This window comes from Salvelinus alpinus, unplaced genomic scaffold, assembly GCF_045679555.1.
Source record: "Salvelinus alpinus unplaced genomic scaffold, SLU_Salpinus.1 scaffold_40, whole genome shotgun sequence".
In the NCBI taxonomy this organism is placed as follows: Eukaryota; Metazoa; Chordata; class Actinopteri; order Salmoniformes; family Salmonidae; genus Salvelinus; species Salvelinus alpinus.
This window is the reverse complement of record NW_027255981.1, coordinates 3269187-3288480: the sequence shown is the minus strand read 5'-3', so window position 1 is coordinate 3288480 and position 19294 is coordinate 3269187. Positions and strand designations below refer to the sequence as shown.

At 42.3% G+C, this 19294-nt stretch overlaps 1 protein-coding gene across 3 annotated transcripts in view; it reads left to right on the top strand.

The window, feature by feature from the left end:
* LOC139567003 (zinc finger protein 436-like) overlaps positions 1–19294 on the top strand; it is a 109783-nt gene that overhangs the window by 10564 nt on the left and 79925 nt on the right. The window contains exons 1-2 of one of the 3 annotated variants that reach the window (XM_071388418.1): positions 14948–15660; positions 17778–18861. In XM_071388418.1, the coding sequence (XP_071244519.1) occupies positions 15315–15660; positions 17778–18718 (1287 nt within the window). In that variant the 5' untranslated portion in view covers positions 14948–15314 and the 3' untranslated portion in view covers positions 18719–18861. Of the gene's footprint in view, positions 1–14770; positions 15661–17777; positions 18862–19294 lie in introns of those variants that run through there. The other 2 variants (XM_071388417.1, XM_071388419.1) reach the window with 2 other exon arrangements.

Here is a 19294-nt window from a genome sequence, read left to right as displayed (position 1 = left end):
TATTACTATTATAAATTAAATGAAACTGTTCCAGTAAAATGTGAATATGAAAATCACAACTGGCACCAGATCAGTAGAAATGGTCAGATAAATTAGCACAAATTGGAAAAGGTTGCCGACTGCTGGTGTAGTCTATTACTGGAAACTTCAGGAGCATAACGTCAGAATTTACGAAGGCCAGCAGCAGCGTGAGGAGAATGCTAAGGAAGAGTTTTTTTTTCTTATGGTTAGGCTATCTCTAGTTCCCTCGAGTCATTTGTGTGTCTCAATTATTTAACAAAACGGGTGATTCCTATGTTGATGTTGTAAAGAATATTTGCTGCTCTGTGGTGTGTAATGAGGAGCAACCAGACACTGGACGCATTTATGAAATTGCTTATTCCAGTTACTAATAAGCATGCACCCATTAAGAAAATGACTGTAAAAGCTGTTAAATCCCAGTGGATTTATGAGGAATTGAAAAATGGTATGGTTGAGAAGGATGAGGGAAAAGGAATGACAAATAAGTCTGGCTGTATAACCGATTGGCAAACATCCTGCAAATTGAGAAATCATGTGACTAAATTGAAGAAAAAGAAGAAAGACAATGAAACAAAGATAAATGACAAAGAATGATAGTAAAAAGCTTTGGAGAACCTTAAATACAATTTTGGGGAAAAAGGCAAACTCTGCTCCATCATTAACTGAATCAGATGGCTCATTCATCAAAGCCCACTACTTTTATGATTTTTTCATTGGCAAGATTAGCAAACTTAGGCATGACATACCAGCAACAAATGCTGACACTACACATCCAAGTTTATCTGACCAAATTATGAAAGACAAGCATTGTAATTTAGAATTTTGTAAAGTCAGTGTGGAAGACTTGAAAAAAGTATTGCTGTCTATCAACAATGACAAGCAACCTGGGTCTGAGACAATTATTACTGAGGATTACTGAGGATAATAGCGGACTACATTGGCACTCCTATTTTCCGTATCTTTAATTTAACCTCTAATTCCTCCCAAACCCGGATCCGGGAGCACCTCCATCAGTAAAAAAGCTGACTAGCATAGCCTAGCATAGCGTCACAAGTAAATACTAGCATCTAAATATCATTAAATCACAAGTCCAAGACACCAGATGAAAGATACACATCTTGTGAATCCAGCCATAATTTCTGATTTTTAAAATGTTTTACAGGGAAGACACAATATGTAAATCTATTAGCTAACCACGTTAGCAAAAGACACCACTTTTTTTACTCCACCAGTTTTTTACTCCATCAGTAGCTATCACAAATTCGACCAAATAAAGATATAAATAGCCACTAACCAAGAAACAACTTCATCAGATGACAGTCTGATAACATATTTATTGTATAGCATATGTTTTGTTAGAAAAATTTGCATATTTCAGGTATAAATCATAGTTTACCATTGCAGCCACCATCACAACTCTCACCAAAGCGACTAGAATAACTACAGAGAGCAACGTGTATTACCTAATTACTCATCATAAAACATTTCTTAAAAATACACAGCGTACAGCAATTGAAAGACACAGATCTTGTGAATCCAGACAATATTTCAGATTGTCTAAGTGTTTTACAGCGAAAACACAATATAGCGTTATATTAGCTTACCACAATAGCAAACATCACAACAGCATTGATTCAAGCCAAACATAGGGATAACGTATAAACCACCAAAATATATTAATTTTTTCACTAACCTTCTCAGAATTCTTCAGATGACAGTCCTATAACATCATATTACACAATGCATATAGAGTTTGTTCGAAAATGTGCATATTTAGCGGCACAAATCGTGGTTATACAATGTGATTAGTGGCCAAAACTTCAAGCAATCTGTCCGGCGCCATCTTGGAGAGGCACCTATTCTAATCGAAAACTATTCATAAACTTGACTAAAAAATACAAGTTGGACAGCAAATGAAAGATAAATTAGTTCTTAATGCAATCGCTGTGTTAGATTTTTTAAATTAGCGTTACTGCGCAATACAGCGTGTGCTAAAGCGAGACCGCACCATAATTCATGGCGGAATTATTATTTGACATTTGTCAACATAAGTACGAATTAACAGCATAAAGACTGCTTACTATTAGCTGAGCTTCCATCAGAATCTTGGGCAAGGTGTCCTTTCTCCAGAACAATCGTCTTTGGGTTGAAAGATGTCCTCTTGTCCTGTCGAAATAGCCGCTAACGTTAGCCACCCACTGGAGAGGTGTCCAACTCGTGAAAGCGCATCACAAAGAAATCCAGGAAAATCGCAATAAACTGCTATAAACTGCTATAAGTCGGTTTAAATTAACTACCTTATGAAGTTAAGACAAAAAACAAATTAAATCAGAGCCGGAGATAAAGAACTGCTAAACCGAAAGCTTTTGAAGACGCCATGCCGGTTTCCCTCATGCGTCAGGCGCCTCGTCGAAAAGGTCGGTACTTCCGTTCCAAGAGGTTTTATACTCCCCCAGATGGTGCTATCCGCTCCATTCAAAGTCTCACCGCTTACTGACATCTAGGGGAAGGCGTATGCAGTGCATATAGCCCCATAGCTTATAAGGGAATTTATAAACCGACCCTGGAACAGAGACCTCAATTTCAGAAATCTCACTTCTTGACAGGAAGTGAGCTGCAGAATGAGTTCTGTTTCACTCAGAGAAATAATTCAAACGGTTTTAGAAACTAGAGAGTGTTTTCTATCCAATAGTAATAATAATATGCATATTGTACGAGCAAGAATTGAGTACGAGGCAGTTTAATTTGGGAACGAAATTATTACAGAGTGTAAATAGCACCCCCTATTGCCAAGAGGTTTAAGCCTACTAGAGAGCGTGTGCCCTCAGGCCTGGAGGGAAGCTAAAGTCCTTCCACATGTGCTATGCTCTGCATAGTTAGCTCCAGGTAAAATGTTGCACTTATTCATCCATTCTGTGACCAAAAACAAGCTACATATGGACAGTACCAAAATAAACTGACTCTGGAAATGACAAAGCGCCTCGTAACCTTGCTGGGAATGGGACAAACGGACCCCTTCTGTGGTAACAGACTGGTACGATTTGCAATCAAATCTAATTACCAGGAACGGGTTTCAAATGAACCACAGAGACTGTGTGGGATAATAACATGGCCGTGTCCAACCCTGCTTGTTCCCTCGACTCCACTACCAACCACCAATCTCCAACAGGGCCCTTAACCTGTATCACTAGACACTTCATAGTGAGCTACAGGTAGGAATCAGCAATGAATCCCAATAATGAGCCACCTATGGGAGGGGTAACCCTTTGTGGACAAATCTCTCAACGTATTACTGCTACCCTGGGGAGATTGATATATCTATTGAACATCGGCTCCAACCCTCGTCGGGTGTGGCAGGGCTTGCAAACTATTACAGACAGGAACAGCCATGTGAGAATGTTATTCATCGACTACAGCTCAGCATTCAACACCATAGTGCCATCAAAGCTCATCACTAAGCTAAGGACCCTGGGACTAAACACTGAGCACGCCCCCATTCTCATCGAAGAGGTTGTAGTGGAGCAGGTTTAGAGCTTCAAGTTCCTTGGTATCCACATCCTTGGTATCCACATTATAGGCTTAGTTAACTGGTGAACTGTTGAAATCATGGAAACATAATGACGACGACTAATTCTAGATTTGGAATAGAATGTGCAGCACCTTGAATATATTGTTGTTTGACTACCAATTAATAAACCAGGGAGGAATTACTGACAGAGTAGGAGCATGGTGGAGACATCCAAGAGAGGGAAATCAGGAAGGGAAATGACAGCAAGTATTGCAGACGAACGGGATAACAAGTTGGTGAAGCAACAGATGTGCTGGAATGACAACAATATAGATGGAATGACAACAATATAGATGGAATGACAACAATATAGATGGAATGACAACAATATAGATGCTACTTTGAGAACACAAACTCTCACATCTTTCACAGCACAGAGCGAGGGAGTCCAGGGGATGACTGGAGGAGCAATGGAGGAAGCATTGTGGGATTCTCTTGGGGCGAGTACAGTTGTTGAGACTGCGTGGACGATGGTGAAGAACAGTCACTTTAACTCTACCTACATGTACATATTACCTCAACTAACCGGTGCCCCCTCACATTGACTCTGTACAGTTGGTGAGACTGAGTGGACGATGGTGAAGAACAGTGGAGTGAAAAGGGCTAAAGTTGGTAATGAACAGCAGTTTAGGGTCGGAGTGGGAATCATCAGCAAGGATGTTTTTGTGGGTGACCTGTTAAATGGTCTCAAAGATGGTGAAGGATGAATTGGGTAAAGTGGAATCGGTTTGAGTGACCAGGAGCGGTATGATACTGATTGTGTGTCAAAAGTGCAAAACGAGAAAGCTTTGTGTGGTTTAGGTTAAACATTTCAGGTAGATGCACGTTGATTAAAATGAATGATAGACAGAAGGTTTTACTGTGGTTTGGTGAAGTGGTTCTCCCATCCTATGTAAAACCTGGTAAGTGAGATATACAGAAGCCGCTGCAGTTTGGACATGTGGCAAGTGTTTGTGGAAGGAATAAATATGTCGTAGTCAGATGAAGCATGTTGTAATTGTGATGGGAATCACGTTTCCGAGTTCCCGGAGTGCCCTGTACAGATGAAGGATGTCACAGTAGCTAGGACAATCAGGCCCATCCAGCAGGTGTCCTATGTGGAGGCAGTGAAAATAGCTGAAGGAGTAGAGAGGAGAATGTAGTTCATGTCCCACAGTCTGCAGTGAAGCCATGCAGGAGAAGGATCCCAACACACTAACAGTGAACAAGGTGGACTTTGTTGTGTTTATAGAGCAAGTGATAAATTGCATTAATAAATTATTAGTAACCTTCGTCCAAAACGAGCAGTTTCCGCATTAGCTTGGAGGAGTTTCTACAACAAAATTGCGTTTGCATTGCCCTCACTACCGCAGTGATAAATTGCATTAATAATAAACTAATAAAACATCTAAGAAGCTAGACATCATTGTGAAGGCGGCAAATAGATTTCTGGATCTCCAGGACTTCACAGACTAAATGTTACAGGGAGTACTGAATGAAGACGTTCCACCCCTCCCAGGTTCCTGAACCTGTGTAGGGATCTGAATAGTACCCTTTTTGTTTGAAATTCAGGGTAGTGGAGTGAATTTGGTTTGTGTTTATTTAACGTAATTAGTATGATTTGTTAATCCCAATTTTTTTTGCATTTTGGATATATTTTACAACCCCGTACAGTAGGTGGCAGCAATACACCTGATGAGTGTAGTCTGACAAACCTCAGAGAAGAAGACATGGTATAAACCAAAGTGTTGGTCAGTGTTTCCAGTTTACCCTAATTAGATGTTACATTACATGTTATTTTCTTACTCGTGTAGCCGGCTAGCTAGCCAACATATTCATTCTTCGCTTGTTCCTCTCTGATAAGATACCGCTGCACAAACATGCTTATCTAGGCCTACACCAGCACTGGTACCAGGCAGTATTAGCTAGCTACGTTTGCGCTGACTCTTAATACATTTAGCAAGCTAGCTAGCCCGCTAACTAGCGATTAGCATTAGCAGCTAACATTATTTGAGCAACACCTCACTAAGAAAAGACAATATTTCGCCTTTAATGTAATGGCATGGAAATAATTGCCAGAATATTATACAATGACTTATCAACAGCTGTAACAATTTGACCCCCACAGGAAATCTTCACTGGCAGTTAAAGACCCATTTGCTATTAAACCATTGATTTGTGAAGAATATAACTTATAAATGCCTCATATGTTTCAACCGTATTACCCCTACCAGAAACCAAAACATAAGCTTGTATAACGCTACTGTTTGTAAACAAATACTATATGGCTGAGGAGTAGGGTCGATCCAAGCGTTCTGACCTCACAACGACAATAAAGCACCCAGCTAACTGGCTAACGTTGGATAGCTTGCTAGACACAAATGAGAGAAAACCTCACACTTACCATTTTACTTGCCCTAGCAGAGCTGGTTAGGCTGTTTTCATGTTATCCAGAGCGTTGGTGACTAACTGTGCTGCTGGCAACAATTTAATTTGAGCTTTTTTGCAGAAATGTTTACTGACACCGGCCATATTCAACGGGTGAACGTTATTCAACGGGTGAGCGTTATTAAATTCATCAGTTATTCTGCGCTCTGGTACTCAGACGAGGGTGCTCTGCAATCGGAGTAGAGAGCCAGAGCGAATTTACGAACGCACCCGAATTAACAATGTCCATTGAAACGCACACGACCTCTTGGCTAAGAATGACGTGAATAATCAAGTCAATAAACATTGGGTAGTTAGTTAGAATATAGTTAATATACTGGCAAGTTTGATGTATAAGTAGCCAACTAACGTTAGGTAGCTAGCTCACATACTGGTAAAATACTGCTGTAAAGATATGCTATGCGTTTTGTAAGGATAGTGTAGCTAACATAACGTGTAACGTAACTTATTTGAAAAGTCATTACTTTATTGCATTGCTCAACATTTGTCATAATTATTTAAAGCAGTTCATTTGTATCCGCTCTCTCGTTGGACTTCGGCTGCATATTTTCCCCCCATTTTCTTCAAATGTGAAAACGTTGAAGCCACAACCATTTCCTGAAGAATTGCATTATGGGCCCTAAAGTACTGCGTGTATACTTCGTATTTTGGCGAATTTAGTACGACATCCGGGAACTTTTGGCATACTAACTATATCATACTATGACCAATAAGCAGACTATATACTCAATTAACATCACATATAGTGCGGTTAGTATGAGTATTCTAACACAGCTCAGGACTCTGGGCAGCCATTTTGTTTGTTTAAAAACTGGGTTACCCCTTTAAAAAAGCCACACAACAATCAATCAATCAATCTGTAGTTCAATCATTGGCTATAAATAAATAATTTAAAAGTCAAAATATGGATGTAGCAATTGCAAATTTCCCCTTTAACACCAAACATCAGTTCAACAACCGCAGTTTGTGCTTCTGTTTTTAAGACAATACTTACGAGTGTTAATCGGGGAACGGTTTCTCAAAACCATCTTCACCGTTTGAACCATTGGCTGCCTTAAGATGCGTTTGGGAAACCGGGACCAGATATCCAGTTGCCTCCTCTTCTTCATTTTTCGATGTGACAGTCATTTCCCCCTCCTCTTCTTTCACTGAAACGTCGTCGTCCTCCTCTTTAACTCTGAACGCGTCTTCCTCTTCTTTCTCTGTAACGTCCTTCTCTTCTTCTTTCAGGCGTCTTCCTCTTCTTTAACTGAAACGTCTTTCTCTTCTTTCACTGTAACAGCCTCACCTTCTACTTGTTTTTGTATTGTAACAGCCTCCTCTTCCTCCTTCACGAGAGCTTCTTTCTCCATCCAGCAGATCGCCTCTTCTTCAGCAGGAACGGGGTTAAGTTTGAGACTGGAGCTATGAGGCATGTACTGAAGTCGCTAAGCGGTATAATTCAAAGCAGTGTCACTTTATCAGCAGCATGTGAACAATGACGTCTGAAGAATAATTTCGTCGAACACCTGATTGGTTTGGTATTGGGCTTGTTCGACATTGCAGCCGACAGTGCAGGTGGCTGCTGACTGCTGATTGACTAATTTACAAATCACCTTGCATCATAAATAACTACTCATTATTATTTATAAATCAGTCAGCCAGTCACCGTTTACCCACAACGCAGCATGGATTTGATGCTCTCGAACACGGCCAGTGATTTAATATACGACATAATGGCTACGCTGCTACGGCGTGTGACTTCATCTATAAAATGTGGCTGTTCTAAATTCTGTGTCGCTCAAATTGTTGAGTAATGAACCTATTTTTGACACAATTGGCTGGAAAGAGCCAATGCTTCAGGAAGCTTTGTTTCCCCATCACTACTTTTCAGCATGTTTTCTGTGAATTAGACGAAGGGAGTTTTGTAACTTTTTCCACCTTTGCTTACTGTTAGTTGGGTTCTGACTGGTCTCCGGTAGTTGGTCTCGCTGACCATAACGGTGCTGGTTGGCTACGCTGGTTAGGCTAATAGCTAGTTGGCTAGATAGCTAATGTTAGCTGGCTGGCTAAGATAACTGCATATAGCTAATGTTAGCTGGCTGTCTAAGATTACTGCATATAGCTAACATTCTTTGATTGGTTAGATGGCGTTATGTATTTCAAAACGGTGGTTTACTTTAATCACTCAAGTCATGAGCGCAAATTATTGTTTTAATTTGAAGTTCTACATTTGAAGTTATTTCTGTTGTAGTTTACATCATAGGGAATAGGCTGGTCCTTTGAACGAGACAAGTTACCAGACATATTGCTAATGTTCTTCCCATTAATAACCTGAATGACAATTAACTTGTGGGCGGTTGTGGTGATGACGGCTTATTGGATGACGTCGTCCATCGGGATTCCCCAAAAAAGAAGTCGCTCTGGATTGATCACTGGAGTCAGATGTGAAGGAGGAGGTTGATCATCAGGAGTCAGATGTGAAGGAGGTTGATCATCAGGAGGCAGATTTGAAGGAGGAGGTTGATCATCAGGAGTCAGATGTGAAGGAGGAGGTTGAGCATCAGTGAACCTCTAGGATTGTGGCTGGGGTGGCGTTTACACTTCCAGCTTGGTCATATATTTTGATACATTGATTGTTGATATTGTGAACCTATGTTATATATTTATACCTCCTATTTCATGAAGTGATGTCACTAAGTACTGCCCCTATACAGTGGGGAGAACAAGTATTTGATACACTGCCAATTTTGCAGGTTTTCCTACTTACAAAGCATGTAGAGGTCTGTCATTTTTATCATAGGTACACTTCAACTGTGAGAGACGGAATCTAAAACAAAAATCCAGAAAATCACATTGTATGATTTTTAAGTAATTAATTTGCATTTTATTGCATGACATAAGTATTTGATCACCTACCAACCAGTAAGAATTCCGGCTCTCACAGACCTGTTAGTTTTTCTTTAAGAAGCCCTCCTGTTCTCTACTCATTACCTGTATTAACTGCATCTGTTTGAACTCGTTACCTGTATAAAAGACACCTGTCCACACACTCAATCAAACAGACTCCAACCTCTCCACAATGGCCAAGACCAGAGAGCTGTGTAAGGACATCAGGGATAAATTGTAGACCTGTACAAGGCTGGGATGGGCTACAGGACAATAGCCAAGCAGCTTGGTGAGAAGGCAACAACTGTTGGCACAATTATTAGAAAATGGAAGAAGTTCAAGATGACGGTCAATCACCCTCGGTCTGGGGCTCCATGCAAGATCTCACCTCGTGGGGCATCAATGATCATGAGGAATGTGAGGGATCAGCCCAGAACTACACGGCAGGACCTGGTCAATGACCTGAAGAGAGCTGGGACCACAGTCTCAAAGAAAACCATTAGTAACACACTACGCCGTCATGGATTAAAATCCTGCAGCGCACGCAAGGTCCCCCTGCTCAAGCCAGCGCATGTCCAGGCCCGTCTGAAGTTTGCCAATGACCATCTGGATGATCCAGAGGAGGAATGGGAGAAGGTCATGTGGTCTGATGAGACAAAAATAGAGCTTTTTGCTCTAAACTCCACTCGCCGTGTTTGGAGGAATAGAAGGATGAGTACAACCCCAAGAACACCATCCCAACCGTGAAGCATGGAGGTGGAAACATCATTCTTTGGGGATGCTTTTCTGCAAAGGGGACAGGACGACTGCACCGTATTGAGGGGAGGATGGATGGGGCCATGTATCGCGAGATCTTGACCAACAACCTCCTTCCCTCAGTAAGAGCATTGAAGATGGGTCGTGGCTGGGTCTTCCAGCATGACAACGACCCGAAACACACAGCCAGGGCAACTAAGGAGTGGCTCCGTAAGAAGCATCTCAAGGTCCTGGAGTGGCCTAGCCAGTCTCCAGACCTGAACCCAATAGAAAATCTTTGGAGGGAGCCGAAAGTCCGTATTGCCCAGCGACAGCCCCGAAACCTGAAGGATCTGGAGAAGGTCTGTATGGAGGAGTGGGCCAAAATCCCTGCTGCAGTGTGTGCAAACCTGGTCAAGAACTACAGGAAACGTATGATCTCTGTAATTGCAAACTAAGGTTTCTGTACCAAATATTCAGTTCTGCTTTTCTGATGTATCAAATACTTATGTCATGCAATAAAATGCAAATTAATTACTTAAAAATCATACAATGTGATTTTCTGGATTTTTGTTTTAGATTCCTTCTCTCACAGTTGAAGTGTACCTATGATAAAAATTACAGACCTCTACATGCTTTGTAAGTAGGAAAACCTGCAAAATTGTCAGTGTATCAAATACTTGTTCTCCCCACTGTATATACAGTGCATTTGGAAGTTTTCAGACCCCTTCACTTTTTCTACATTTTGTTCTATTCTAAAATGGATTAAATCATTTCCCCCCCTCATCAATCTACACACAATTTATTTTTTTAATTTTTTTATTTCACCTTTATTTAACCAGGTAGGCTAGTTGAGAACAAGTTCTCATTTGCAACTGCGACCTGGCCAAGATAAAGCATAGCAGTGTGAACAGACAACACAGAGTTACACATGGAGTAAACAATAAACAAGTCAGTAACATGGTAGAAAAAAAAAAGAGAATCTATATACAATGTGTGCAAAAGGCATGAGGTAGGCAATAAATCGAATAATTACAATTTAGCAGATTAACACTGGAGTGATAAATCATCAGATGATCATGTGCAAGAAGAGATACTGGTGTGCAAAAGAGCAGAAAAGTAAATAAATAAAAGCAGTATGGGGGGTGAGGTAGGTAAATTGGGTGGGTAGTTTACAGATGGACTATGTACAGCTGCAGCGATCGGTTAGCTGCTCGGATAGCAGATTTTTAAAGTTGTTGAGGGAGATAAAAGTCTCCAACTTCAGAGATTTTTGCAATTCGTTCCAGTCGCAGGCAGCAGAGAACTGGAAGGAAAGGCGTCCAAATGAGGTTTTAGCTTTAGGGATGATCAGTGAGATACACCTGCTGGAGCGCGTGCTGCAGGTGGGTGTAGCCATCGTGACCAGTGAACTGAGATAAGGCGGCACTTTACCTAGCATAGCCTTGTAGATGACCTGGAGCCAGTGGGTCTGACGCCGAACATGTAGCGAGGGCCAGCCGACTAGGGCATACAGGTCGCAGTGGTGGGTCGTATAAGGTGCTTTAGTAACAAAACGAATGGCACTGTGATAAACTGCATCCAGTTTGCTGAGTAGAGTGTTGGAAGCTATTTTGTAGATGACATCGCCGAAGTCGAGGATCGGTAGGATAGTCAGTTTTACTAGGGTAAGTTTGGCGGCGTGAGTGAAGGAGGCTTTGTTGCGGAATAGAAAGCCGATTCTTGATTTGATTTTGGATTGGAGATGTTTGATATGAGTCTGGAAGGAGAGTTTGCAGTCTAGCCAGACACCTAGGTACTTATAGATGTCCACATATTCTAGGTCGGAACCGTCCAGGGTGGTGATGCTAGTCGGGCGTGCGGGTGCAGGCAGCGAACGGTTGAAAAGCATGCATTTGGTTTTACTAGCGTTTAAGAGCAGTTGGAGGCCACGGAAGGAGTGTTGTATGGCATTGAAGCTCGTTTGGAGGTTAGATAGCACAGTGTCCAAGGAAGGGCCGGAAGTATATAGAATGGTGTCGTCTGCGTAGAGGTGGATCAGGGAATCGCCCGCAGCAAGAGCAACATCATTGATGTATACAGAGAAAAGAGTCGGCCCGAGAATTGAACCCTGTGGTACCCCCATAGAGACTGCCAGAGGACCGGACAACATGCCCTCCGATTTGACACACTGAACTCTGTCTGCAAAGTAGTTGGTGAACCAGGCAAGGCAGTCATTAGAAAAACCGAGGCTACTGAGTCTGCCGATAAGAATATGGTGATTGACAGAGTCGAAAGCCTTGGCCAGGTCGATGAAGACGGCTGCACAGTAATGTCTTTTATCGATGGCGGTTATGATATCGTTTAGTACCTTGAGCGTGGCTGAGGTGCACCCGTGACCGGCTCGGAAACCGGATTGCACAGCGGAGAAGGTAAGGTGGGATTCGAGATGGTCAGTGATCTGTTTGTTGACTTGGCTTTCGAAGACCTTAGATAGGCAGGGCAGGATGGATATAGGTCTGTAACAGTTTGGGTCCAGGGTGTCTCCCCCTTTGAAGAGGGGGATGACCGCGGCAGCTTTCCAATCCTTGGGGATCTCAGATGATACGAAGGAGAGGTTGAACAGGCTGGTAATAGGGGGTGCGACAATGGCGGCGGACAGTTTCAGAAATAGGGGGTTCAGATTGTCAAGCCCAGCTGATTTGTATGGGTCCAGGTTTTCCAGCTCTTTCAGAACATCTGCTATCTGGATTTGGGTAAAGGAGAAGCTGGGGAGGCTTGGGCGAGTAGCAGCGGGGGGGGCGGGGCTGTTGGCCAAGGTTGGAGTCGCCAGGAGGAAGGCATGGCCAGCCATTGAGAAATGCTTGTTGAAGTCTTCGATTATCACGGATTTATCGGTGGTGACCGTGTTACCTAGCCTCAGTGCAGTGGGCAGCTGGGAGGAGGTGCTCTTGTTCTCCATGGACTTTACAGTATCCCAGAACTTTTTGGAGTTAGAGCTACAGGATGCGAATTTCTGCTTGAAAAAGCTGGCCTTTGCTTTCCTGACTGACTGCGTGTATTGGTTCCTGATTTCCCTGAACAGTTGCATATCGCGGGGGCTCTTCGATGCTATTGCAGTTCGCCACAGGATGTTTTTGTGCTGGTCGAGGGCAGTCAGGTCTGGAGTGAACCAAGGGCTATATCTGTTCTTGGTTCTGCATTTTTTGAACGGAGCATGCTTGTCTAATATGGTGAGGAAGTAACATTTAAAGAATGACCAGGCATCCTCAACTGACGGGATGAGGTCAATATCCTTCCAGGGTACCCGGGCCAGGTCGATTAGAAAGGCCTGCTCGCAGAAGTGTTTTAGGGAGCGTTTGACAGTGATGAGGGGTGGTCGTTTGACCGCGGACCCGTGGCGGATACAGGCAATGAGGCAGTGATCGCTGAGATCTTGATTGAAGACAGCAGAGGTGTATTTGGAGGGCAGGTTGGTCAGGATAATGTCTATTAGGGTGCCCATGTTTACGGATTTAGGGTTGTACCTGGTGGGTTCCTTGATGATTTGTGTGAGATTGAGGGCATCAAGCTTGGATTGTAGGACTGCCGGGGTGTTAAGCATATCCCAGTTTAGGTCACCTAACAGAACAAACTCTGAAGCTAGATGGGGAGCGATCAATTCACAGATGGTGTCCAGGGCACAGCTGGGAGCTGAGGGGGGTCGGTAGCAGGCGGCAACAGTGAGAGACTTATTTCTGGAGAGATTAATTTTTAAAATTAGAAGTTCGAACTGTTTGGGCATAGACCTGGAAAGTATGACAGAACTTTGCAGGCTATCTCTGCAGTAGATTGCAACTCCTCCCCCTTTGGCAGTTCTATCTTGACGGAAAGTGTTATAGTTGCGTATGGAAATCTCAGAATTTTTGGTGGCCTTCCTAAGCCAGGATTCGGACACGGCAAGGACATCAGGATTGGCAGAGTGTGCTAAAGCGGTGAGTAAGGCAAACTTAGGGAGGAGGCTTCTGATGTTGACATGCATGAGGCCAAGGCTTTTTCGATCACAGAAGTCAACAAATGAGGGTGACTGGGGACATGCAGGGCCTGGGTTTACCTCCACATCACCCGAGGAACAGAGGAGTAGTAGGATGAGGGTGCGGCTAAAGGCTATCAAAACTGGTCGCCTAGAGCGTTGGGGACAAAGAATAAAAGGAGCAGATTTATGGGCGTGGTAGAATAGATTCTGGGCATAATGTGCAGACAAGGGTATGGTGGGGCGCGGGTACAGCGGAGGCAAGCCCAGGCACTGGGTGATGATAAGAGAGGTTGTATCTCTGGACATGCTGGTCTCAATGGGTGAGGTCACCGCATGTGTGGGGGGTGGGACAAAGGAGGTAACAGAGGTACGGAGAGTGGAACTACAGGGTCCATTGCAAACCAAAACAATGATAATGATAACTAGCCTGAACAACAGTATGCAAGGCATATTGATATTTGAGAGAGACATACAATAAGGCATAAAGTGATTGCAGGTCTTGATTGGGAGAGCTAGCTAAAACAACAGGTAAGATAACAGCAGCAATAACAGGGTGCTAGTCTAACACAGCAACAACAGGTAAAAATGGCGACGACTAGGCAGAGAGGGTCGGATTAACTACACACAGATCCTGAGTTAAAGCACAGAGCCGACAGATAAAACACAAATAAACAGAATGGAGTACCGTGAATTAATGGACAGTCAAGCATGCATCAGCTATGTAGCCAAGTGATCATAGTGTCCAGGGGGCAGCCGTAGATGGAGCAGGGAGGCCTCCACTAAGCTAGCACGCGGCGTTTAAAGTTAGTACCCAACAGTGACATCACAATACCCCATAATGACATCACAATACCCCATATTGACAAAGCAAAAACAGGTTTTTATAAATGATAAAAATAAAAAATAAAGATTTTCTTTCAACAACAAGGATATTTCTAAGTGACTTTTGAGCGGTAGTGTACATCTATCTACACGATGTATTGTTACACCATGTAGGAGCAGTATAGACCTAGTCTGTTCATTATATACATCTACATGATGTATTGTTACACCGTGTAGGAGCAGTATAGACCTAGTCTGTTCATTATATACATCTACATGATGTATTGTTACACCGTGTAGTAGCAGTATAGACCTAGTCTGTTCATTATATACATCTACATGATGTATTTTTACACCATGTAGGAGCAGTATAGACCTACAGTAGCTAGCTACTTATTTAGATTTAGTTTGACTAAATGGCACTGCCTTAAATGTGCTGTATTAAACATTTTTTATTCGCACTAATCAACCAACACATTTAGGTCTTTGTATGTCTCAATATAATGGTATTATTTAATTAAATCCATTTCAAATAATCTCTGAAACTAAAATATGATCCTCAACTGCGTTTCCCACTCCAGTCAGCAGACGGCGATGTGCGTTTTTCAGGCGATGCTGCTAGCGTGACGTATAATCTAGTGGACGGTTCTTCATAAACAGCTCGTCAAACACCTCGGTAGCTTGCTAGCCAACAGATTCCAGCTATTTATACGCGTTCGGGGTATATTAGTTACTGTGTTTTCGACACACTTAGGTCGTATCTACTTGTTAACCTATTTAATATTACGTTATTCTTTATTCGTCAGCTATAGTAGTTGGCTGGTTAAGTTAGCACTAACCTAGTCGCTAATGATAGCTAGCTAGCTAACATCCACGAACATGAGCTCCCTAAACTACTCCCCTCCTGTTAAAGAACAGGAGGTCTGCTGGACGAAGAAAGAAGTTCTGGGGGTGAACATTGTCGTGAAAGAGGAGGAGGAAGAAGAGGATGCCACAGTAAAACAAGAAGTAGAGGATGAGGCTGTTACAGTGAAAGAAGAAGAGAAAGACGTTTCAGTGAAAGAAGAGAAAGCCACGTTCAGAGTGAAAGAGGAGGAGGATGTTACAGTAAAAGAAGAGGAGGAAGAGAAAGAGGTGGATGCAGTTTTTGGAGTGAAGAAGGAAGGGGAGATTACTGTCACATTGAAAGATGAAGAGGTGGAGATAGGAGATCTGAGTAACACCAGTAAGTACCGCCTTAAATTTGTTTTTAACTTTGGATATTCAGGGTTCGCTCGTCAATACCTCTTCAACAGAGGGCCCTAGGATGATGACTGATATGTCTAGAATCAGAAGACGTAGAGAGCAAGCTACCCCTTGTTTTCTCCGTTCCGTTTCCAAAAAGTGACTTAACATATATATTTGAGAAGGGTCTATCTGCTGACCTACTGGCATGACCTAGAGAGTTACAACCTACTGTAGCCTACTGGCATGACATAGAGAGATACAACCTACTGTAACATACTGGCATGACCTAGAGAGATACAACCTACTGGCATGACCTAGAGAGTTACAACCTACTGTAGCCTACTGGCATGACCTATAGAGATACAACCTACTGTAATCCACTGGCATGACCTAGAGAGATACAACCTACTGTAACCTACTGGCATGACCTAGATAGTTATAACCACTTGGATACAATCTACTGTAACCTACTGGCATGACCTAGAGAGTTACAACCTACTGTAATCTACTGGCATGACCTAGAGAGATACAACCTACTGTAACCTACTGGCATGACCTAGAGAGTTATAACCACTTGGATACAATCTACTGTAGCCTACTGGCATGACCTAGAGAGTTACAACCTACTGTAATCTACTGGCATGACCTAGAGAGATACAATCTACTGTAACCTACTGGCATGACCTAGAGAGTTACAATCTACTGTAGCCTACTGGCATGACATAGAGAGATACAACCTACTGTAACATACTGGCATGACCTAGAGAGTTACAACCTACTGTAGCCTACTGGCATGACATAGAGAGATACAACCTACTGTAATCTACTGGCATGACCTAGAGAGATTCAACCTACTGTAACCTACTGGCATGACATAGAGAGATACAACCTACTGTAATCTACTGGCATGACCTAGAGAGATACAACCTACTGTAACCTACTGGCATGACCTAGAGAGGTACAACCTACTGTAGTCTACTGGCATGACCTAGAGAGATACAACCTACTGTAACCTACTGGCATGACCTAGAGAGATACAACCTACTGTAACCTACTGGCATGACCTAGAGAGATACAACCTACTGTAACCTACTGGCATGACCTAGAGAGATACAACCTACTGTAGCCTACTGGCATGACCTAGAGAGATACAACCTACTATAGCCTACTGGCTTGACCTAGAGAGATACAACCTACTGTAACCTACTGGCATGACCTAGAGAGTTGCACCCCTACTGGCATGACCTAGAGAGTTACAACCTACTGTAACCTACTGGCTTGACCTAGAGAGCTAAAGTTGTAAAATTCCTGGATTTTAAATGAATATTTTCCAGTAATAATGATAATTTGTATCTTCCTATCCACATGTGGGATCCCTCTCCTTTGTCGTCCACTCTATACCAATAACAGACAACTACTGTGGGACTCCCAATGGATACATGAATACAGCCTGGATTCGAACCAGGGACTGTAGTGACGCCTCTTGCACTGAGATGCAGTGGCTTAGACCGCTGCATCCGTGTGTGTGTTAACTATTTAACTGTACTAGAATGCTTAAAAGGCCTCTAAAATTTTAAATATCGGTTATCGGTATCGTTTTTTGGGGCAAGGAAAATATTGGATATCGGTATTGGCCAAAAATGTAATATCGGTCTCAGGATAGTAGCTTGATGACCTCAAATGTTCATTTTAGCGCCCCCCCCAGATAAAACCGCACACCCAGGCAAAGTGCAAGTCTCTTGGCTTTCAGCCTCAGGAGAGAGCGGTGATGAAATTGGGTCTTGTAGGCCGGGCTCATCAAACTAATATTTGAAAATATTTATATTTTAAATTCAAAATTCACAAAAATTTCGCTAAATATTCGCTAAATTCACAAACTTTAAGAATACTGCTGGAGCAAATTGAAAACACATTGGGTTTTTACAGAAATGTTTGATGATTGACTAGGAATGCCTTGGTGACCACTGTTTTTCACACTGGCTATTATTTTAATGAACTCCCCCAAAACAAGACCAAATCTGAACCAATCATAGACTTATATGTTTCACACGTTTGGCCACACAGTACAGCACAGTAGACAACTAAGTAACTAGATACTCTGTTTTTCTTTGACAGGAGAGAGACCAGACTCTCCCTCTGACAGCGGGAAGAGTCCTTCAGGGGAAACAGACCCAGAGACGCCCAAAGCAAAAGGAGGACATCACTGCTCCCACTGTGGAAAGAGTTTTACCAAGTTAGGGAACCTGAATAGGCATGAGAGGACACACACAGGAGAAAAACCTTTCCAATGCTCCCAGTGTGGGAAGAGTTTTAACGAATTAGGGTACCTATTAATACACAAGAGAATACACTCTGGAGAGAAGCCTTACCACTGCTCCAAATGTGGAATGACTTTTACCTGGTTAGGGAGCCTGAAAACAAACGAGAGAATACACACGGGAGAAAATCCTTTCCAATGTTTACACTGTGGAAAGAATTTTACCCAGTTAGGGAACCTAAATCGGCACAAGAGGACACACACAGGAGAGAAGCCTTATCACTGTTCCCAGTGTGGAAAAAGTTTTAGGGGTTTATTGAGCCTGAAACGGCATGAGAGGACACACACAGGAAAAAAGCCTTACCAATGCACCATATGTGGAAAGAGATTTACCCAGTTAAAGTCCATGAAATTACACAGAGGAATACATACAGGAGAGAAGCCTTATCAATGTTCCCAGTGTGGAAAGAATTTTAGGGGTTTAGTGAACCTGAAACAGCATGAGAGGACACACTCACAAGAAAAGCCCTACCAATGCTCCCTGTGTGGAAAGAGTTTTACCAAGTTAGGGGGCCTGACAAGGCATGAGAGGACACACACAGGAGAGGATAAGACCTACCACTGCTCCCAGTGTGGAAAGAGATTTAACCGGTTAAGGCATCTGAATAAGCATGAAAGAATACATACACAGGAGGAGAAGACATACCACTGCTCTCAATGTGGAAAGACATTTTCCCAGTCAGAGGACCTAAAATCACATGAGAGAATAGAGAGACTGTGTTCTGACTTGTGTTTTTGACTGAGCATTTGTGTTTTTGTTTGTCACATTAAATCATATTGTTTAAATGAAATCAGACATGAGAATCTGACCAAAACAACAGGCCTGTTTCTGTTGTTTTTCATCTTGATCGTGTCTAAAATCCAATTAAATATTTTAAAATGTGTATTTCGTTTTTCATTATGAACTTTGATTGGTTGTATACAAGTATAAACCCTCTGATGTAGTTCATAATATGATTTGGATATTGCTAAATGTAAATGATTATATAAGGAAGTAAGTAGCCTTGGCTTGTAGCTGTTTCTGTAGTGTGAGGCAGCTTGATGTACAAGTACTTTCTCTTGACAGGACTCTAGTCTATTAAGTTATTATATAGATTAATAAAAAAATTATATTCTTCACTCCAACCTTGAATTTAAATGTGATCTATGATTTGGATATAATGACTTTGATTGGATACAGCTGCAGCCAAATATATTGGCACCCTTACATATATTGGCACCCTTACACTTAGAAATAATTCCCTATTTCTTCTCAAATCAGTTGAAATTGATGGTGGTCTAGTACCACTACTATACTATGATGGTCTCCACACCT